The sequence below is a fragment of the Chiloscyllium plagiosum genome, unplaced genomic scaffold, assembly GCF_037043375.1.
Source record: "Chiloscyllium plagiosum isolate Xiang-an unplaced genomic scaffold, Cpla_swu_hap1 HiC_scaffold_10, whole genome shotgun sequence".
Lineage (NCBI taxonomy): Eukaryota > Metazoa > Chordata > Chondrichthyes > Orectolobiformes > Hemiscylliidae > Chiloscyllium > Chiloscyllium plagiosum.
In genome coordinates this window covers 101,758,800-101,777,188 of record NW_028270148.1, presented here as the reverse complement: position 1 = coordinate 101,777,188, position 18,389 = coordinate 101,758,800, and the positions used below count along the sequence as shown (strand labels likewise).

The 18,389-nt window shown below is 48.9% G+C and overlaps 1 protein-coding gene across 1 annotated transcript in view; it reads right to left on the bottom strand.

Moving 5' to 3' along the window:
• Positions 1 to 18,389, bottom strand: part of LOC122553050 (sodium/potassium/calcium exchanger 3) — a 392,739-nt gene that overhangs the window by 32,826 nt on the left and 341,524 nt on the right. The window contains exons 8-11 of the mRNA XM_087991604.1: positions 7,575 to 7,600; positions 6,829 to 6,882; positions 5,397 to 5,533; positions 945 to 1,105 (exon numbers count right to left, since the gene is read on the bottom strand). Of these exons, the coding sequence (XP_087847730.1) occupies positions 945 to 1,105; positions 5,397 to 5,533; positions 6,829 to 6,882; positions 7,575 to 7,600 (378 nt within the window). The remainder of the gene's footprint in view (positions 1 to 944; positions 1,106 to 5,396; positions 5,534 to 6,828; positions 6,883 to 7,574; positions 7,601 to 18,389) is intronic.

The following is an 18,389-nucleotide window of genomic DNA, read 5'->3' as shown; positions in this document are numbered from 1 at the left end:
CGGCTTGATAAGTCCATGGAAGTAAGATGAGTTCTGGCAGCTGAGGGTTGGAGGAGAAATGCTCCTGAGGGGATGGTTGGCATCACAGGGATTGTCATCGCTGCCCCCTCTGTGTACCCCCTAGTTTGGACAGTCACCCTGGTTGCTGTAGGGAAACCTCCTCCATTCAGTTGTCAGCCTCCATAATGTGGTGGGTCTTTAAGATGGCCATTAACTGAGCTTTTAAGATGGCCATTAACTGGCTGCCCAGCCCCTCAGAATGCCAGGGTCCCACTCTCCTATTAACTCACCTCCTCCCGCTCCCCCCGCCCTCCCACCTACCAGCACTACCCATCTCTGTTCCTACCAGCTGCGAGAGCAGTCACGATCGGGCTCAATTCTCAGTAAAACAAGAAAAGGCAAGATTAAAGGTCAAACTTCTTTAAAGAAGGAAAGCATGTCACAGAATCCCAAAAATGCAGTTAGAGACCATTTGGCCTATCGAGTCAGCACCAAACAATCGAATAGCATTGTGCCCTGTACCCATATTAGCCGGGGCCCATCCACCTAGCCTACACACCATTGGACACTATGGGGCAATTTAGCACGGTCAATCCACCTGATCTGCACATCTTTGGACTGTGGGAGGAAACCCACACAGTCATGGGGAGAATGTGCAAACTCCACACAGTTGCCTGAGGTGGGAATCGAACTCGAGTCCCCTGGTGCTCTAAGGCAGCAGTGTTAACCATTGTGAGTGAAAATGACAGAAGCGAAAAAAACGTCTGGACTGTTGGTATTAAGCTTTTACCAATTAGGCCATGATTTAACCTGACAGTTCAAGGGGACATGAACACCTTGAGTTTGTGTGATAACAATGGCACGCACAGTTCATCCCCTTTGACCTGTTAACACATGGATCGAGCCCTCTGTCCAGTTGTAGCTAACCGATGGGAGTAATGTACCTCATTGATGAGCATGCGACTAGCCATGCTGAGCCGGGTCTTGGGTCCAAAGTGACTGGTTATCATGATCCTTAAACTGGCCTCAGAGAAAGACAGCTGATGTGGATAAGCTGACAGCAGCTCGTCCACCATAAGCACCGAGGAGTTGCGGCAGAAGTTGGCTGTGAAAGAAAGATAACAACTTTAAGCCTCACGGTTAAAACTCTTGCCAATAATTGTACAAATTCTGGACTAGCTGGATAGCATAGTTCAAATAGCCAGCCCAAACACTGGGCTCCCTGTGGGATTTTATGTATCCATTGTACCATTGACTGACCATGCTTTGGGCTTTCTTCAGGCTTTTGATTCCAGTGGTTTAGTAATCTTAACCAGTCAACTCACTCCCCAGAACTTTCATCAGAGTCCTGCCATTTGTTTATATCGCCAGCCTTTTGAAAATTCCTATTGATTCTGTTTTTATGAGTGTTTCGGTCAGTGCGTTCTGGATCACAACAATCCACTGAGCAAATTAAGTTCTCATCTACCCTTGAAATTTTGGACAACTATTGTAAATCCTCTTGCTACTGACTAAGTGTCTCCCACCCCCTTATTCTTGACTCTCCCCTCTCATTTTAGTCAGGATGACTGACCTACACTTACCCACTACACTTTCCAAGATCGCCTTTCCAGTAAAACCTCTCTCCTGTTCCCAGATTCCTCTTCCACCCTGTCAGTTCAACAGACATTGCTTGTTGCCTTGCTTGCGAGAGTGCTCCCAATGTTCCAGACAACTCTAACTTTCTAACTGTTGGCAGCATGGCACTATGCCACTTGCAAACTGACCCACCAATCCCCAAACAGTAACTATTTCATCTTAAATCTCCCATTGCAACATACCATTGCTTTACAGTCATTGAGTCATATAGCACGGAAACAGGCCCTTCGGTCCAACCAGTCCACGTCGACCATGTTCCCAAACTAAACTAGGCCCACCTGCCTGTGCTTGGCCCACATTCCTTCGAGGAGAAAGTGAGGTCTGCAGATGCTGGAGATCAAAGTTGAAACTTTATTGCTGGAACAGCACAGCAGGTCAGGCAGCATCCAGGGAACAGGAGATTCGACGTTTCGGGCACAGGCCCTTCTTCCTGAAGAAGGGCCTGTGCCCGAAACGTCGAATCTCCTGTTCCCTGGATGCTGCCTGACCTGCTGTGCTGTTCCAGCAATAAAGTTTCAACCACATTCCTTCAAATACTTCTTCTTCATGAGCTGATCCAAATGTCTTTTAGATGTTGTAATTGTACCTGCATCCACCACTTCCCCTGGAAGTTCATTCCATACACAAATCACTCTCTGTGTAAAAAAAGTTGCCCCTGTCTTTTCTAAATCTTTCTCCTCTCACCTTAAAAATATGCCCTCTAGTCTTGAAATCCCCCACCCCAGGGAAAAGACACCCACCATCATTCACCTATACCCCTCACAATTTTATAAACCCCTCCAAGGTCACCCCTCAACCGCCTACGGTCCAGTGAAAACGTTCCCAGCCTTATAACTCAAACCTCTTCCATTCTATGCCAGAAGTGAAGAACCATAGCATCACGTCTGGACTGTTGGTATTCAGCTTTTACCAATTAGGCCATGATTTAACCTGACAGTTCAAGGGGACATGAACACCTTGAGTTTGTGTGATAACAAAAGGCATCCCCTTCTAGGCAACATCCTGATAAATCTCTTCTGTACCCTCTCCAGCTTAACAATATCCTTCCTACAACAAGGTGAGTCTGAAAAAATCGTTCAACAAATCTTCCACATTGAAGTCCTTCTGTCTGGCTTCCATCTGATTTATAAATTTGAAACCGTGACTGACATTCTGCGTAACTGCAACCAATTGTCGGTTAACACTGTCCTTTCTCTTTGTGGTGCTCAGGGTCACCTCACTCTGCTGTTATCCAGCTCTATCAGCCTGCCCCTGTCTGGCTTAACACCTGCCCACCCACCCAAACCCAGCCCAGTGCATCTCCTGTGTTTCTTAGCTCTGTTGTGTCCAGTTGCTTCGAGAATTCCCAACGGATCCATTCTGTCCTGTTTAGCATCAACATCACATCACTTGGCACCATTATTGGCAGGGACCAAGTCAGCATTGACTTGCATGTTGTCAGTACCCAGCTCCACCTCTCTGTCAGTCACCACCTTCTGGTGACCAGCTCAGTGTTGGCAGACTGTGTCAGTGACGTCACATCACAATCGAGTCAAAGTTGAATCCTGGCCTGCTTTGGGAAGATCAGAACGTTTAGCTCTCATCACAGATTGGGTTCCCTTTCCACTGATTCTATCACTGATTCATCAGCCACTTGCTCAGATTCTGCAAAATTCCCAGCAGCCAGCGCAATCCAACATCAATTCCCAAACCCACATCTTGCCAGATGCTGTCACTGCTCCTGGTCATCTCCTCAACTCCGCTAGTCATTATCCCTCCCTATTCTTTTAGTGATGGTCATTGCTGCTATCCACCATGTCACCTTTCGTTGCCCAGCTCTGCCTCTCCTCCCTTTCTAGTCCTTCTGTCATAAATCATCGAATCCTACAGTGTACAAGCAGGGCCATTCAGCCCATCGGCTCCACCAACCACCAAACAGCACCCACTCACACCCAACCTATCCCTGTAGCCCTTGCATTTACCAAGGCTAACCCACCACGCCTGCATGTCCCTGGACACTATGGCCAATTTAACAAAGCCAATCCACCTAATCTGCCCATCTTTGGGAGGAAACCCACGCGGACACGAATGGAATGTGCAAATTCCATGCAGGTAGTCGCTCGAAGGTGGCATTGAACCCAGATCCCTGGTGCTGTGAAGCAGCAGTGCTAATGGGCTTGGGGTATCAATGAAAAAGGCACAGGCAATTGTTCTTTCACTATGCCCCCTCACCTCTCATCTGAAGCCAGTCCTGTTCCTGTTTTGTGGAACTGCCAATTAATCAATTCTCTCTGCTGTCTCCCTCCATTCCACTAAACTTCTCTTTCGGAGAGGTGGAGTATGGTGACAATGTGACTGCAGTTATAATCTAGAACCCCAGGCTAATGCTCTGGGGACATGGGATCAAATCTTACCATGGCAGATGATGAAATGTGAATTCAATAAAATCTGAGATTAAAAAGCCAGCCCAATGGTGACTGTGTGTCCATCGCCAATTGTCATAAAATCCATCTAGTCCACTAATGTCCTTTAGGGAACAAAATCTGCCATCCTCATCTGGTCAGGCCTGCCTTACATTTATCTGCAGATCCACAGCAATGTGGTTGACTCTTGTATTGTTCATACAGGCACGGACTGTTTTTTAAAGGCAGATCTGTACGGGTTCCTATTTTCCGATACAATGTCGTATGCACAAACTACACGATGTACAATATTTCTGACTTCTTTTTCATTTGCGTTTTTTTGCAAAAAGGTCTCTAAACAAAAACTCTCTTCCAAGAACGTTTGTGTGTGTGTGTGTGTACCCCTGAGTGTGTGTGTGCGTGTGTCCCTGTGTATGTGTCCGTGTTTGTGTGTGTGCGTGTGTCCATGTTTGGCTATGTGCGTGTGCATGCATGTCTGTCTGTGTGTGCATGTATGTGTGTCCGTCTTTACGTGTGTGTGTCCGTTTTTGTGAACGTATGTGCATGTGTCTGCGTGTGTGTGTGTATCTATGTGTATGTGCCCGTGTCTGTCCTTTTTGGGTGTGTGTGTGTTTGTGTGCGTGTATGTCTGTCTGTGTGTGTGTCCGTGTTTGTGTGTGTGTGCATCTGTTTCTGTATGTGTGTGTGTGTGTGTGTGTGCTGTGTCCATGTTTGTATGGGTGTTTCCATGTTTGTCTGTGTGTGCGTGCGCGTGCGTGTGCGTGTCTGCATGTGTGTGTGCGTGTCTGTTTGTTTGTGCGCATGCTGGCATCTGTCTCTGTGTGTGTTTGTATTCACTTGCTTGTTCAGACTCTGAATTGCGTTACTGAGGGCCAATCGGCAACATAGGGAAGAGAACTCCACCCTGCCACATGATATGCGTGGTTACTGCAGCTCCCTGTCCCCCAAGTAGAGCTGACTTCATTTCTCTGGCCCCATTTTCCACAGTCAAAGTTAATGTCTGTATCCTGTTGGGAGGTTGACTCTTAACTGCCCTTCGGACGGCTGGGGGAATGGGCAAAAGGTGTTGGTCTAGCCCACAATATTCACATCCCATAAAGTCAAGTAATTGCACATATTAAGCACCTCTTGGTAAAGTGCATCCTTTAGTGTGAGGGGCCAGGCTGAAAATGAGGCATCGTTGAGCATGAAATTTACCAAGAGGTTGCCTCCAGTACATAGAATCTGAATTGAATTGAATTGAATTTATTGTCACGTGTACCGAGGCACACTGAAACGCTTTGTCTTGTGAGCAATAAAGGCAGATCACAGAGTTAAGTAGCATAGATAGTAAATAATAGGTAATTTGAACCGTACCTTTCTTCAGTAAGACCACGGTTGCGTCACAGTTGCTGTTATCGTCCATTTCGGTATTATTTGCATTTCCATTTGCCATGTTCACAGAAGTCTTCTTCCATTTATTTTCAAAATAAATCTGCATCACGCTGTTGAACCTGACACCCATTAGAGCAGCCATTAGTGAAGATCACAGCATCACTCTTCATTAGATATCTTTAAAGGCAGAAGCTTACACCTTGAAACTAATTCAAATGCGTGTTTCCACAACCCTTGTGAAGTGATACCGTGCATATTTCATTGTTGTGAAACAGCGGGGAGGGTTTCAGGGAGATATTACACGACTCTCTTCTTCTGAGTGAAATGGGATGGTGTTGTTGACCAGTTTTTGCAGGGTGGTGCACTGTACAGCGTGTTGTAGTCAACCCAATTCCCAAATACTAACCCTATGTCTCACTCTGAGTGCCCCAATGTCTCAACCCTGCTTCACCTCCCCATCCCTCAGGGGATAATGTCAAAGCTCTGGACCATTTCCTAACTGTAAGTCACAGCCATTGGGCTTCACACACGAGTGAAATGCAACCTTTCCTACAGGCAAACCTTTGACCAGGAGTGGATTAAGAATTACATTGGGAAAGCAAATTGAAATCGTCAGTCAGGTCTATAGTGTGATTCATTTGCACATGCTGCAGCTACGCGCATTCACACACAGGGTCCGGTTCTTTGTGGGCAACAGGAATACGTTCACACATTTTTTAAATGGAAAGGGCCGTGGAGACACCCAAACCCATGGCCTTGCCCAGACCAACCTTGTCAGGTTTGAGTTTAATCAGTTAACTAAGACTGACATCGCCAATCCTGCACATCTTTGGACTGGGGGAGGAAACCCATGCAGACACAGAGAGAATGTGCAAACTCCACACAGACAATCGAACCCAGGTCTCTGGTGCGGTGAGGCGCAGTGCTAACCACTGAGCCATCGTGCCGCTATTAATTGCCTGAGTACATAAATCCGTACCAATGCCTCCAGGGTGTGAAGGATTGAGTAGGCGATAACCTCTATCCACAAAGAAAAGTGCCTTGGTTCTTATTTCACTGACTGCCTGAGATCGGGATTGACAAATCAACTGACTGTACGTGTATAAAGCAAATAACCAAGACCTGTTTTGCTTGTGCAAGTCGTTTAATCTCTGACGTAATGGATGACTGGTAGCGACATGACAGATATTATTGACTTTCTTCTTCTGTACAATGTGGTCACCAATGGTCAGGCCAGCAATTGTTACCCATCCCTATTTGAACCCAAACTGAATACTTGCGGGCCCATTTCAGTGGACAGTTAAGATACAAAGTCAAATACAAAGAGTGCTTGCAGAGTGCTCCCACCACAATAATGCTCGATTCAGCGGAATATCCCCATCACAGCTCCAGCTGTGGAAAAATCTGTACTCACTTCATAATCACAATGTAGACGGCATACATTGATATCAACACCAGAGATTCCCACCTGAATGGAGGAAATAAAAACATGCCCGGGATTAATCGCTCAAACACTTGACCGTGCTAACCTCGAAATAAACAGCCATTTCTAAAGGTCAGTGACACAAGAAAACTTCAAATAATGATTGGTGTGTGTGGAGTATTGATGGGGAATTAGAGAGTGTCAGTGAGGGAGTATTGATGAGGAGTGAGGGCCGGTGAGGGAAATGTACAGATGAGGGGACAGGGAGAGGAGTAAGGAGTTATTGCTGCATGGGGAGGGGGTGAGGAGGACTGATGGAGGAGAGGGAGAGATAGAATGGATGAGGGGCGAAGGAGATGGGAATATTGGTGAGGGGGGAAGGGAGTGAGCAGTACTGAAGATGAGGGTGAAGAGATAGAATGGATGAGGGATGAAGGAGAGGGGAATATTGGTGAGCGGGGAAGGGAGTGAGCAGTAATGATGACGAGGGTGAAGTAGAAGTGTATTTTACAGCTGGATGAGATTGATTGCATTTGGAAAGGTATATGTTGCTGCGTGCACACAAAAAATTAAAATGGAGCAAATGTATTCTTAAATCTATTTCCGAAATAGGATAGTTTCTTTTTTCTGCATCTTCGTAAGAACTGTCTGTGTTTTCCTTTTCTCGTGAATTGATGTGCTCGATTAGTAAGGAACATTGAACTGTGGAAGAGAAATTCTGATTATTCGGCACTCACCAAGATACTTTTTCGTCATAAATAATCTGGGGAAAAACAAAACGAAAAAGATTTAATTTGCGCAGGAGCTATACCATTTCGCATTATTTCAAATTCAAGCAGAGAATTAATTCCTGATTAAACTAAGCAAGGCTTCAGCAACAATAATTAGTTACTACCTAAAGGAAAGGAACACCTTTAAGCTACACACTGCAGTCAGGTTTTTGCAGGTCGCTGCTGCGATTAGATTATTTGGTTGCTGTACCAGGTTCACATGTAGGGAGGGTGTAGGTTACTCACCCCGTGTTCACATGTAGACAGTGTGTAGGTTACTCCCCCCGTGTTCACATGTAGAGAGCGTGTAGGATACTCCCCTGTGTTCACGTGTAGGCAGTGTGTCGCTTACTCCCCCAATGTTCACATGTAGAGAGGGTGTAGGACACTCCCCCAATGTTCAAATTTAGAGAAGGTGTAGGTTACTCCCCAGTGTTCACATGTAGAGAGGGTGTAGGTTACTCCCCGTGTTCACATGTAGAGAGGGTGTAGGACACTCCCCCAATGTTCACATTTAGAGAAGGTGTAGGTTACTCCCCAGTGTTCACATGTAGAGAGGGTGTAGGTTACTCCCCGTGTTCACATGTAGAGAGGGTGTAGGACACTCCCCCAATGTTCATATTTAGAGAAGGTGTAGGTTACTCCCCAGTGTTCACATGTAGAGAGGGTGTAGGTTACACCCCCCCCCCCCGTGTTCACATGTAGAGAGCTTGTAGGACACTCCCCTGTGTTCATGTGTAGAGAGGGTGTAGGTTACTCCCCCCCCTTGTTCACATGTAGAGTGCGTGTTGGATACTCCCCTGTGTTCACGTGTAGGCAGTGTGTTGCTTAATCCACCAATGTTCACATATAGAGAGGGTGTTGGTTACTCCCCCGTGTTCACATGTAGAGAGGGTGTAGGACACTCCCCCAATGTTCACATGTAGAGAGGGTGTAGGTTACCCCCCCCGTGTTCACATGTAGAGAGGGTGTAGGTTACTCCCCTGTGTTCACATGTAGAGAGGGTGTAGGTTACTCCCCTGTGTTCACATGTACAGAGGGTGTAGGTTACTCCCCCGTGTTCATATGTAGAGAGGGTGTAGGTTAATCCCCTGTGTTCACATGTAGAGAGGGTGTAGGTTACTCCCCTGTGTTGACATGTAGAGAGGGTGTAGGTTACTCTCCTGTGTTCACATGTAGAGAGGGTGTAGGTTACTTCCCGCCATGTTCACATGTAGAGAGAGTGTAGGACACTCCACCGTGTTCACATGTAGAGAGTGCGTAGGACACTCCCCCATGTTCAAAAGTAGAGAGGGTGTAGGACACTCCCCCGTGTTCACATGTAGAGAGGGTGTAGGTTACTCCCCCGTGTTCACATGTAGAGAGGAAGTAGGTTACTCCCCCCGTGTTCACATGTAGAGAGGGTGTAGGTTACTCCCGCCGTGTTCACATGTAGAGAGGAAGTAGGTTACTCCCCGTGTTCACATGTAGAGAGGAAGTAGGTTACTCCCCGTGTTCACATGTAGAGAGGGCGTAGGTTACTCCCCCGTGTTCACATGTAGAGAGGGTGTAGGCTACTCCCCCCGTGTTCCCATGTAGAGAGGAAGTAGGTTACTCCCCCGTGTTCACATGTAGAGAGGGTGTAGGTTACCCCCCTGTGTCCACATGTAGAGAGGGTGTAGGTTACTTCCCGCCATGTTCACATGTAGAGAGTGCGTAGGACACTCCCCCGTGTTCAAAAGTAGAGAGGGTGTAGGACACTCCCCCGTGTTCACATGTAGAGAGGGTGTAGGTTACTCCCCCGTGTTCACATGTAGAGAGGGTGTAGGTTACTCCCCGTGTTCACATGTAGAGAGGGTGTAGGTTACTCCCCTGTGTTCACATGTAGAGAGGGTGTAGGTTACTCCCCCTGTGTTCACATGTAGAGAGGATGTAGGTTACTCCCCCGTGTTCACATGTAGAGAGGGTGTAGGTTACTCCCCGTGTTCACATGTAGAGAGGGTGTAGGTTACTCCCTGTGTTCACATGTAGAGAGGGTGTAGGTTACTCCCCCCGTGTTCACATGTAGAGAGGATGTAGGTTACTCCCCCGTGTTCACATGTAGAGAGGGTGTAGGTTACACCCCGTGTTCACATGTAGAGAGGGTGTAGGTTACTCCCTGTGTTCACATGTAGAGAGGGTGTAGGTTACTTTCCCGTGTTCACATGTAGAGAGAGTGTAGGACACTCCCCCCGTGTTCACATGTAGTGAGGGCGTAGGTTACTCCCACCCGTGTTCACATGTAGAGAGGGTATAGGACACTCCCCCGGGTTCCCATGTAGAGAGGGTGTAGGTTACACCCCCGTGTTCACATGTGAAGAGGGTGAGGGTTACTCCCCATGTTCACAAGTAGACAGGGTGTAGGTTACTCCCCCCGTGTTCGCATGTAGAGACGGTGCAGGTTACTCCCCCCTGTTCCCATGTAGAGAGGCTGTAGGTTCCTCGCCCCGTGTTCACATGTAGAGAGGGTGTAAATTACTCGCTGTGTTCACATGTAGAGAGGATGTAGGTTACTTCCCCGTGTTCACAGGTAGAGAACACGTAGGTTGCTTCCCCCGTGTTCACATGTAGAGAGGGTGTAGGTTACTCCCTGTGTTCACATGTAGAGAGGGTGTAGGTTACTCCCCCATGTTCACATGTAGAGAGGACGTAGGTTGCTTCTCCCGTGTTCACATGTAGAGAGGGTGTAGGTTACTCCCTGTGTTCACATGTAGAGAGGATGTAGGTTACTCCCCCGTGTTCACATGTAGAGAGGGTGTAGGTTACTCCCCGTGTTCACATGTAGAGAGGATGTAGGTTACTCCCCCGTGTTCACATGTAGAGAGGGTATAGGTTACTCCCTGTGTTCACATGTAGAGAGGATGTAGGTTACTCCCCCCGTGTTCACATGTAGAGAGGATGTAGGTTACTCCCCCGTGTTCACATGTAGAGAGGGTATAGGTTACTCCCTGTGTTCACATGTAGAGAGGATGTAGGTTACTCCCCCGTGTTCACATGTAGAGAGGGTGTAGGTTACTCCCCGTGTTCACATGTAGAGAGGTTGCAGGTTACTCCCCCGTGTTCACATTGAAAGAGGGTGTAGGTTACTCCCACCCGTGTTCACATGTAGAGAGGGTGTATGTTACTCCCCCGTGTTCACATGTAGAGAGTGTGTATGTTACTCCCACGTGTTCACATGTAGAGAGGGTGTAGGTTATTCCCCCCATGTTCACATGTGGAGAGAGTGTATGTTACTCCCCCCGTGTTCACATGTAGAGAGGGTATAGGTTACTCCCTGTATTCACATGTAGAGAGGATGTAGGTTACTCCCCCGTGTTCCCATGAAGAGACGGTGTAGGACACTCCCCCGTGTCCACAGGTAGAGAGTGCGTATGACACTCCCCCGTGTTCACATGTAGAGAGGGTGTAGGTTACTCCCTGTGTTCACATGTAGAGAGGGTGTAGGTTACTCCCCCCGTGTTCACATGTAGAGAGGATGTAGGTTACTCCCCCGTGTTCACATGTAGAGAGGGTGTAGGTTACTCCCACCAATGTTCACATGTAGAGAGGGTGTAGGTTACTCCCTGTGTTCACATGTAGAGAGGATGTAGGTTACTTTCCCGTGTTCACATGTAGAGAGAGTGTAGGACACTCCCCCCGTGTTCACAGGTAGAGAGGGTGTACGACACTCCCCCGTGTTCACATGTAGTGAGGGCGTAGGTTACTCCCACCCGTGTTCACATGTAGAGAGGGTATAGGACACTCCCCCGGGTTCCCATGTAGAGAGGGTGTAGGTTACTCCCCCGTGTTCACATGTGGAGAGGGTGTAGGTTACTCCCCATTTTCACAAGTAGAGAGGGTGTAGGTTACTCCCCCCGTGTTCACATGTAGAGAGGGTGCAGGTTACTCCCCCCTGTTCCCATGTAGAGAGGCTGTAGGTTACTCGCCCCGTGTTCACATGTAGAGAGGGTGTAAATTACTCCCTGTGTTCACATGTAGAGAGGGTGTAGGTTACTCCCTGTGTTCACATGTAGAGAGGACGTAGGTTGCTTCCCCCGTGTTCACATGTAGAGAGGGTGTAGGTTACTCCCTGTGTTCACATGTAGAGAGGACGTAGGTTGCTTCCCCCGTGTTCACATGTAGAGAGGGTGTAGGTTACTCCCTGTGTTCACATGTAGAGAGGGTGTAGGTTACTCCCTGTGTTCACATGTAGAGAGGACGTAGGTTGCTTCCCCCGTGTTCACATGTAGAGAGGGTGTAGGTTACTCCCTGTGTTCACATGTAGAGAGGATGTAGGTTACTTGCCCGTGTTCACATCTAGAGAGGGTGCAGATTACCCCCCCATGTTCACATGTCGAGAGGGTATAGGTTACTCCCTGTGTTCACATGTAGAGAGGGTGTAGGTTACTCCCCCCGTGTTCACATGTAGAGAGGGTATAGGTTACTCCCCCCGTGTTCACATGTAGAGAGGGTGTAGGTTACTCCCTGTGTTCACATGTAGAGAGGATGTAGGTTACTCCCCTGTGTTCACATGTAGAGAGGGTGTAGGTTACTCCCCCCGTGTTCACATGTAGAGAGGGTGTAGGTTACTCCCCCCGTGTTCACATGTAGAGAGGGTATAGGTTACTCCCTGTGTTCACATGTAGAGAGGATGTAGGTTACTCCCCCGTGTTCACATGTAGAGAGGGTGTAGGTTACTCCCCGTGTTCACATGTAGAGAGGGTGTAGGTTACTCCCTGTGTTCACATGTAGAGAGGATGTAGGTTACTCCCTGTGTTCACATGTAGAGAGGGTGTAGGTTACTCCCCGTGTTCACATGTAGAGAGGTTGCAGGTTACTCCCCCATGTTCACATCGAAAGAGGGTGTAGGTTACTCCCACCCGTGTTCACATGTAGAGAGGGTGTATGTTACTCCCCCGTGTTCACATGTAGAGAGTGTGTATGTTACTCCCACGTGTTCACATGTAGAGAGGGTGTAGGTTATTCCCCCCATGTTCACATGTGGAGAGAGTGTATGTTACTCCCCCCGTGTTCACATGTAGAGAGGGTATAGATTACTCCCTGTGTTCACATGTAGAGAGGATGTAGGTTACTCCCCCGTGTTCCCATGAAGAGACGGTGTAGGACACTCCCCCGTGTCCACAGGTAGAGAGTGCGTATGACACTCCCCCGTGTTCAAAAGTAGAGAGGGTGTAGGACACTCCCCCGGGTTCACAGGTAGGGAGGGTGTAGGTTACTCCCCTGTGTTCACATGTAGAGAGGGTGTAGGTTACTCCCCTGTGTTCACATGTAGAGAGGGTGTAGGTTACTCCCCGTGTTCACATGTAGAGAGGGTGTAGGTTACTCCCCGTGTTCACATGTAGAGAGGGTGTAGGTTACTCCCTGTGTTCACATGTAGAGAGGATGTAGGTTACTCCCTGTGTTCACATGTAGAGAGCGTGTAGGTTACTCCCCGTGTTCACATGTAGAGAGGTTGCAGGTTACTCCCCCATGTTCACATCGAAAGAGGGTGTAGGTTACTCCCACCCGTGTTCACATGTAGAGAGGGTGTATGTTACTCCCCCGTGTTCACATGTAGAGAGTGTGTATGTTACTCCCACGTGTTCACATGTAGAGAGGGTGTAGGTTATTCCCCCCATGTTCACATGTGGAGAGAGTGTATGTTACTCCCCCCGTGTTCACATGTAGAGAGGGTATAGGTTACTCCCTGTGTTCACATGTAGAGAGGATGTAGGTTACTCCCCCGTGTTCCCATGAAGAGACGGTGTAGGACACTCCCCCGTGTCCACAGGTAGAGAGTGCGTATGACACTCCCCCGTGTTCAAAAGTAGAGAGGGTGTAGGACACTCCCCCGGGTTCACAGGTAGGGAGGGTGTAGGTTACTCCCCTGTGTTCACATGTAGAGAGGGTGTAGGTTACTCCCCTGTGTTCACATGTAGAGAGGGTGTAGGTTACTCCCCGTGTTCACATGTAGAGAGGGTGTAGGTTACTCCCCGTGTTCACATGTAGAGAGGGTGTAGGTTACTCCCTGTGTTCACATGTAGAGAGGATGTAGGTTACTCCCTGTGTTCACATGTAGAGAGGGTGTAGGTTACTCCCCGTGTTCACATGTAGAGAGGTTGCAGGTTACTCCCCCATGTTCACATCGAAAGAGGGTGTAGGTTACTCCCACCCGTGTTCACATGTAGAGAGGGTGTATGTTACTCCCCCGTGTTCACATGTAGAGAGTGTGTATGTTACTCCCACGTGTTCACATGTAGAGAGGGTGTAGGTTATTCCCCCCATGTTCACATGTGGAGAGAGTGTATGTTACTCCCCCCGTGTTCACATGTAGAGAGGGTATAGGTTACTCCCTGTGTTCACATGTAGAGAGGATGTAGGTTACTCCCCCGTGTTCCCATGAAGAGACGGTGTAGGACACTCCCCCGTGTCCACAGGTAGAGAGTGCGTATGACACTCCCCCGTGTTCAAAAGTAGAGAGGGTGTAGGACACTCCCCCGGGTTCACAGGTAGGGAGGGTGTAGGTTACTCCCCTGTGTTCACATGTAGAGAGGGTGTAGGTTACTCCCCTGTGTTCACATGTAGAGAGGGTGTAGGTTACTCCCCAGTGTTGAAACTTTATTGCTGGAACAGCACAGCAGGTCAGGCAGCATCCAGGGAACAGGAGATTCGACGTTTCGGGCACAGGCCCTTCTTCAGGAATGAGCAGAGAGTGTTCAGCAGGAGAAGATAAAAGGTAGGGAGGAGGGACTTGGAGGAGGGGCGTTGGAAATGTGATAGGTGGAAAGAGGTCAAGGTGAGGGTGATAGGTCGGAGTAGGATGGAGGCGGAGAGGTCAAGAAGAAGACTGCAGGTCAGGAAGGCGGTGCCCACCTTGTCTCAGCCGAATCCCTCCAGCCCGGCACCGCCTTCCTGACCTGCAGTCTTCTTCTTGACCTCTCCGCCTCCATCCTACTCCGACCTATCACCCTCACCTTGACCTCTTTCCACCTATCACATTTCCAACGCCCCTCCTCCAAGTCCCTCCTCCCTACCTTTTATCTTCTCCTGCTGAACACTCTCTGCTCATTCTGAAGAAGGGCCTGTGCCCGAAACGTCGAATCTCCTGTTCCCTGGATGCTGCCTGCCTGCTGTGCTGTTCCAGCAATAAAGTTTCAACTTTGATCTCCAGCATCTGCAGACCTCACTTACTTCCCCGTGTTCACATGTAGAGAGGGTGTAGGACACTCCCACGTGTTCACATGAAGAGAGGGTGTATGTTACTCCCCCGTGTTCCCATGAAGAGAGGGTGTAGGTTACTCCCCCTGTGTTCACATGTAGAGAGGGTGTAGGTTACTCCCCGTGCTCACATGTAGAGAGGATGTAGGTTACTCCCCCGTGTTCACATGTAGAGAGGGTGTAGGTTACTCCCTGTGTTCACATGTAGAGAGGGTGTAGGTTACTCCCCCCGTGTTCCCATGTAGAGAGGGTGTATGTTACTCCCCCGTGTTCACATGTAGAGAGGGTGTAGGTTACTCCCCCCGTGTTCCCATGTAGAGAGGGTGTATGTTACTCCCCCGTGTTCACATGTAGAGAGGGTGTAGGTTACTCCCCGTGCTCACATGTAGAGAGGATGTAGGTTACTCCCCCTTGTTCACATGTAGAGAGGGTGTAGGTTACTCCCTGTGTTCACATGTAGAGAGGGTGTAGGTTACTCCCCGTGTTCACATGTAGAGAGGATGTAGGTTACTCCACGTGTTCACATGTAGAGAGGATGCAGGTTACTCCCCCTTGTTCACATGTAGAGAGGGTGTAGGTTACTCCCTGTGGTCACATGTAGAGAGGATGTAGGTTACTCCCCCTTGTTCACATGTAGCGAGGGTGTAGGACACTTCGCCGTGTTCACATGTAGGGAGGGTGTAGGTCACTCCCCCGTGTTCACATGTAGGGAGGGTGTAGGTCACTCCCCCGTGTTCACATGTAGGGAGGATGTAGGTCACTCCCCCGTGCTCACATGTAGAGAGGGTGTAGGTTACTTCCCATGTTCACAGGTAGAGAGGGTGTAGGACACTCCTCCGTGTTCCCATGTAGAGAGGGTGTAGGACACTCCCCCGTGTTCACATGTAGAGAGGGTGTAGGTTACTCCCCGTGCTCACATGTAGAGAGGGTGTAGGTTACTCCCCGTGTTCACATGTAGAGAGGGTGTAGGTTACTCCCCGTGTTCACATGTAGAGAGGGTGTAGGACACTCCCCCGTGTTCACATGTAGAGAGGGTGTAGGTTACTCGCCGTGTTCACATGTAGAGAGGGTGTAGGACACTCCCCCGTGTTCACATGTAGAGAGGGTGTAGGTTACTCCCACCAATGTTCACATGTAGAGAGGGTGTAGGTTACTCCCTGTGTTCACATGTAGAGAGGATGTAGGTTACTTGCCCGTGTTCATATCTAGAGATGGTGCAGGTTACCCCCCCTTATGTTCACATGTAGAGAGGGTGTAGGTTACTCCCCCCGTGTTCACATGTAGAGAGGGTGTAGGTTACTCCCTGTGTTCACATGTAGAGAGGATGTAGGTTACTCCCCCGTGTTCACATGTAGAGAGGGTGTAGGTTACTCCCCGTGTTCACATGTAGAGAGGGTGTAGGTTACTCCCTGCGTTCACATGTAGAGAGGATGTAGGTTACTCCCTGTGTTCACATGTAGAGAGGGTGTAGGTTACTCCCCGTGTTCACATGCAGAGAGGTTGCAGGTTACTCCCCCATGTTCACATCGAAAGAGGGTGTAGGTTACTCCCACCCGTGTTCACATGTAGAGAGGGTGTATGTTACTACCCCGTGTTCACATGTAGAGAGTGTGTATGTTACTCCCCCGTGTTCACATGTAGAGAGGGTGTAGGTTATTCCCCCCATGTTCACATGTGGAGAGAGTGTATGTTACTCCCCCCGTGTTCACATATAGAGAGGGTGTAGGACACTCTCCCGTCTTCACATGAAGAGAGGGTGCAGGTTACTTCCCGTGTTCACATGAGGAGAGGGTGTAGTTTACTCCCCCCGTGTTCACATGTAGAGAGGATGTAGGTTACTCCCCCGTGTTCACATGTAGAGATGGTGTAGGACACTCACCCGTGTTCCCATGAAGAGACGGTGTAGGACACTCCCCCGTGTTCAAAAGTAGAGAGGGTGTAGGACACTCCCCCGTGTTCACATGTATGGAGGGTGTAGGTTACTCCCCTGTGTTCACATGTAGAGAGGGTGTAGGTTACTCCCCTGTGTTCACATGTAGAGAGGGTGTAGGTTACTCCCCCGTGTTCACATGTAGAGAGGGTGTAGGACACTCCCCCGTGTTCACATGTAGAGAGGGTGTATGTTACTCCCCCGTGTTCCCATGTAGAGAGGGTTAGGTTACTCCCCCTGTGTTCACATGTAGAGAGGGTGTAGGTTACTCCCCGTGCTCACATGTAGAGAGGATGTAGGTTACTCCCCCTTGTTCACATGTAGAGAGGGTGTAGGTTACTCCCCCGTGTTCACATGTAGGGAGGGTGTAGGTTACTCCCCGTGCTCACATGTAGAGAGGATGTAGGTTACTCCCCCGTGTTCACATGTAGAGAGGGTGTATGTTACTCCCCCGTGTTCACATGTAGAGAGGGTGTAGGATACTCCCCGTGCTCACATGTAGAGAGGATGTAGGTTACTCCCCCTTGTTCACATGTAGAGAGGGTGTAGGTTACTCCCTGTGTTCACATGTAGAGAGGGTGTAGGTAACTCCCCGTGTTCACATGTAGAGAGGATGTAGGTTACTCCCCCTGGTTCACATGTAGCGAGGGTGTAGGTTACTCCCCGTGTTCACATGTAGAGAGGATGTAGGTTACTTCCCATGTTCACAGGTAGAGAGGGTGTAGGTTACTCCCCGTGCTCACATGTAGAGAGGGTGTAGGTTACTCCCCGTGTTCACATGTAGAGAGGGTGTAGGTTACTCCCCCGTGTTCACATGTAGAGAGGGTGTAGGACACTCCCCCGTGTTCACATGTAGAGAGGATGTAGGTTACTCCCCATGTTCACATGTAGAGAGGGTGTAGGTTACTCCCCGTGTTCACATGTAGAGAGGGTGTAGGTTACTCCCCCGTGTTCACATGTAGAGAGGATGTAGGTTACTCCCCATGTTCACATGTAGAGAGGGTGTAGGTTACTCCTTATGTCCACATTTAGAGAGGGTGTAGGTTACTCCCCCGTGTTCACATGTAGAGAGGGTGTAGGTTACTCCCCCGTGTTCACATGTAGAGAGGGTGTAGGTTACTCCCCGTGTTCACATGTAGAGAGGGTGTAGGACACTCCCCCGTGTTCACATGTAGAGATGGTGTAGGTTACTCCCCCGTGTTCACATGTAGAGAGGGTGTAGGTTACTCCCTGTGTTCACATGTAGAGAGGGTGTAGGTTACTCCCCCGTGTTCTCATGTAGAGAGGGTGTAGGTTACTCCCCCGTGTTCACATGTTGAGAGTGTAGGACACTCCCCCGTGTTGATATGAACTGAGTGGGTCTGACACTTACATTATTTACTCACATCACCATCATGAAACTTTGGATGGTAATTCGTAACATGTGTCTAGTGAGGCCACAAATGATGTGACCAGTGAGTCACGGTGTGCTGCTTTGGTTTGATTTTATCTTTCAGCCGATACTGGGGTCAGCGCATTTTATAACCCCAACAGTCAGGCAGCAGAAGGAGTGTGGGAGTGAGTGAATCCTATTCTGTTGTGTATCAGCTTTACCATCAGCTAGTAAATGCAGATTCATGTCAAAATACAGCAGCATT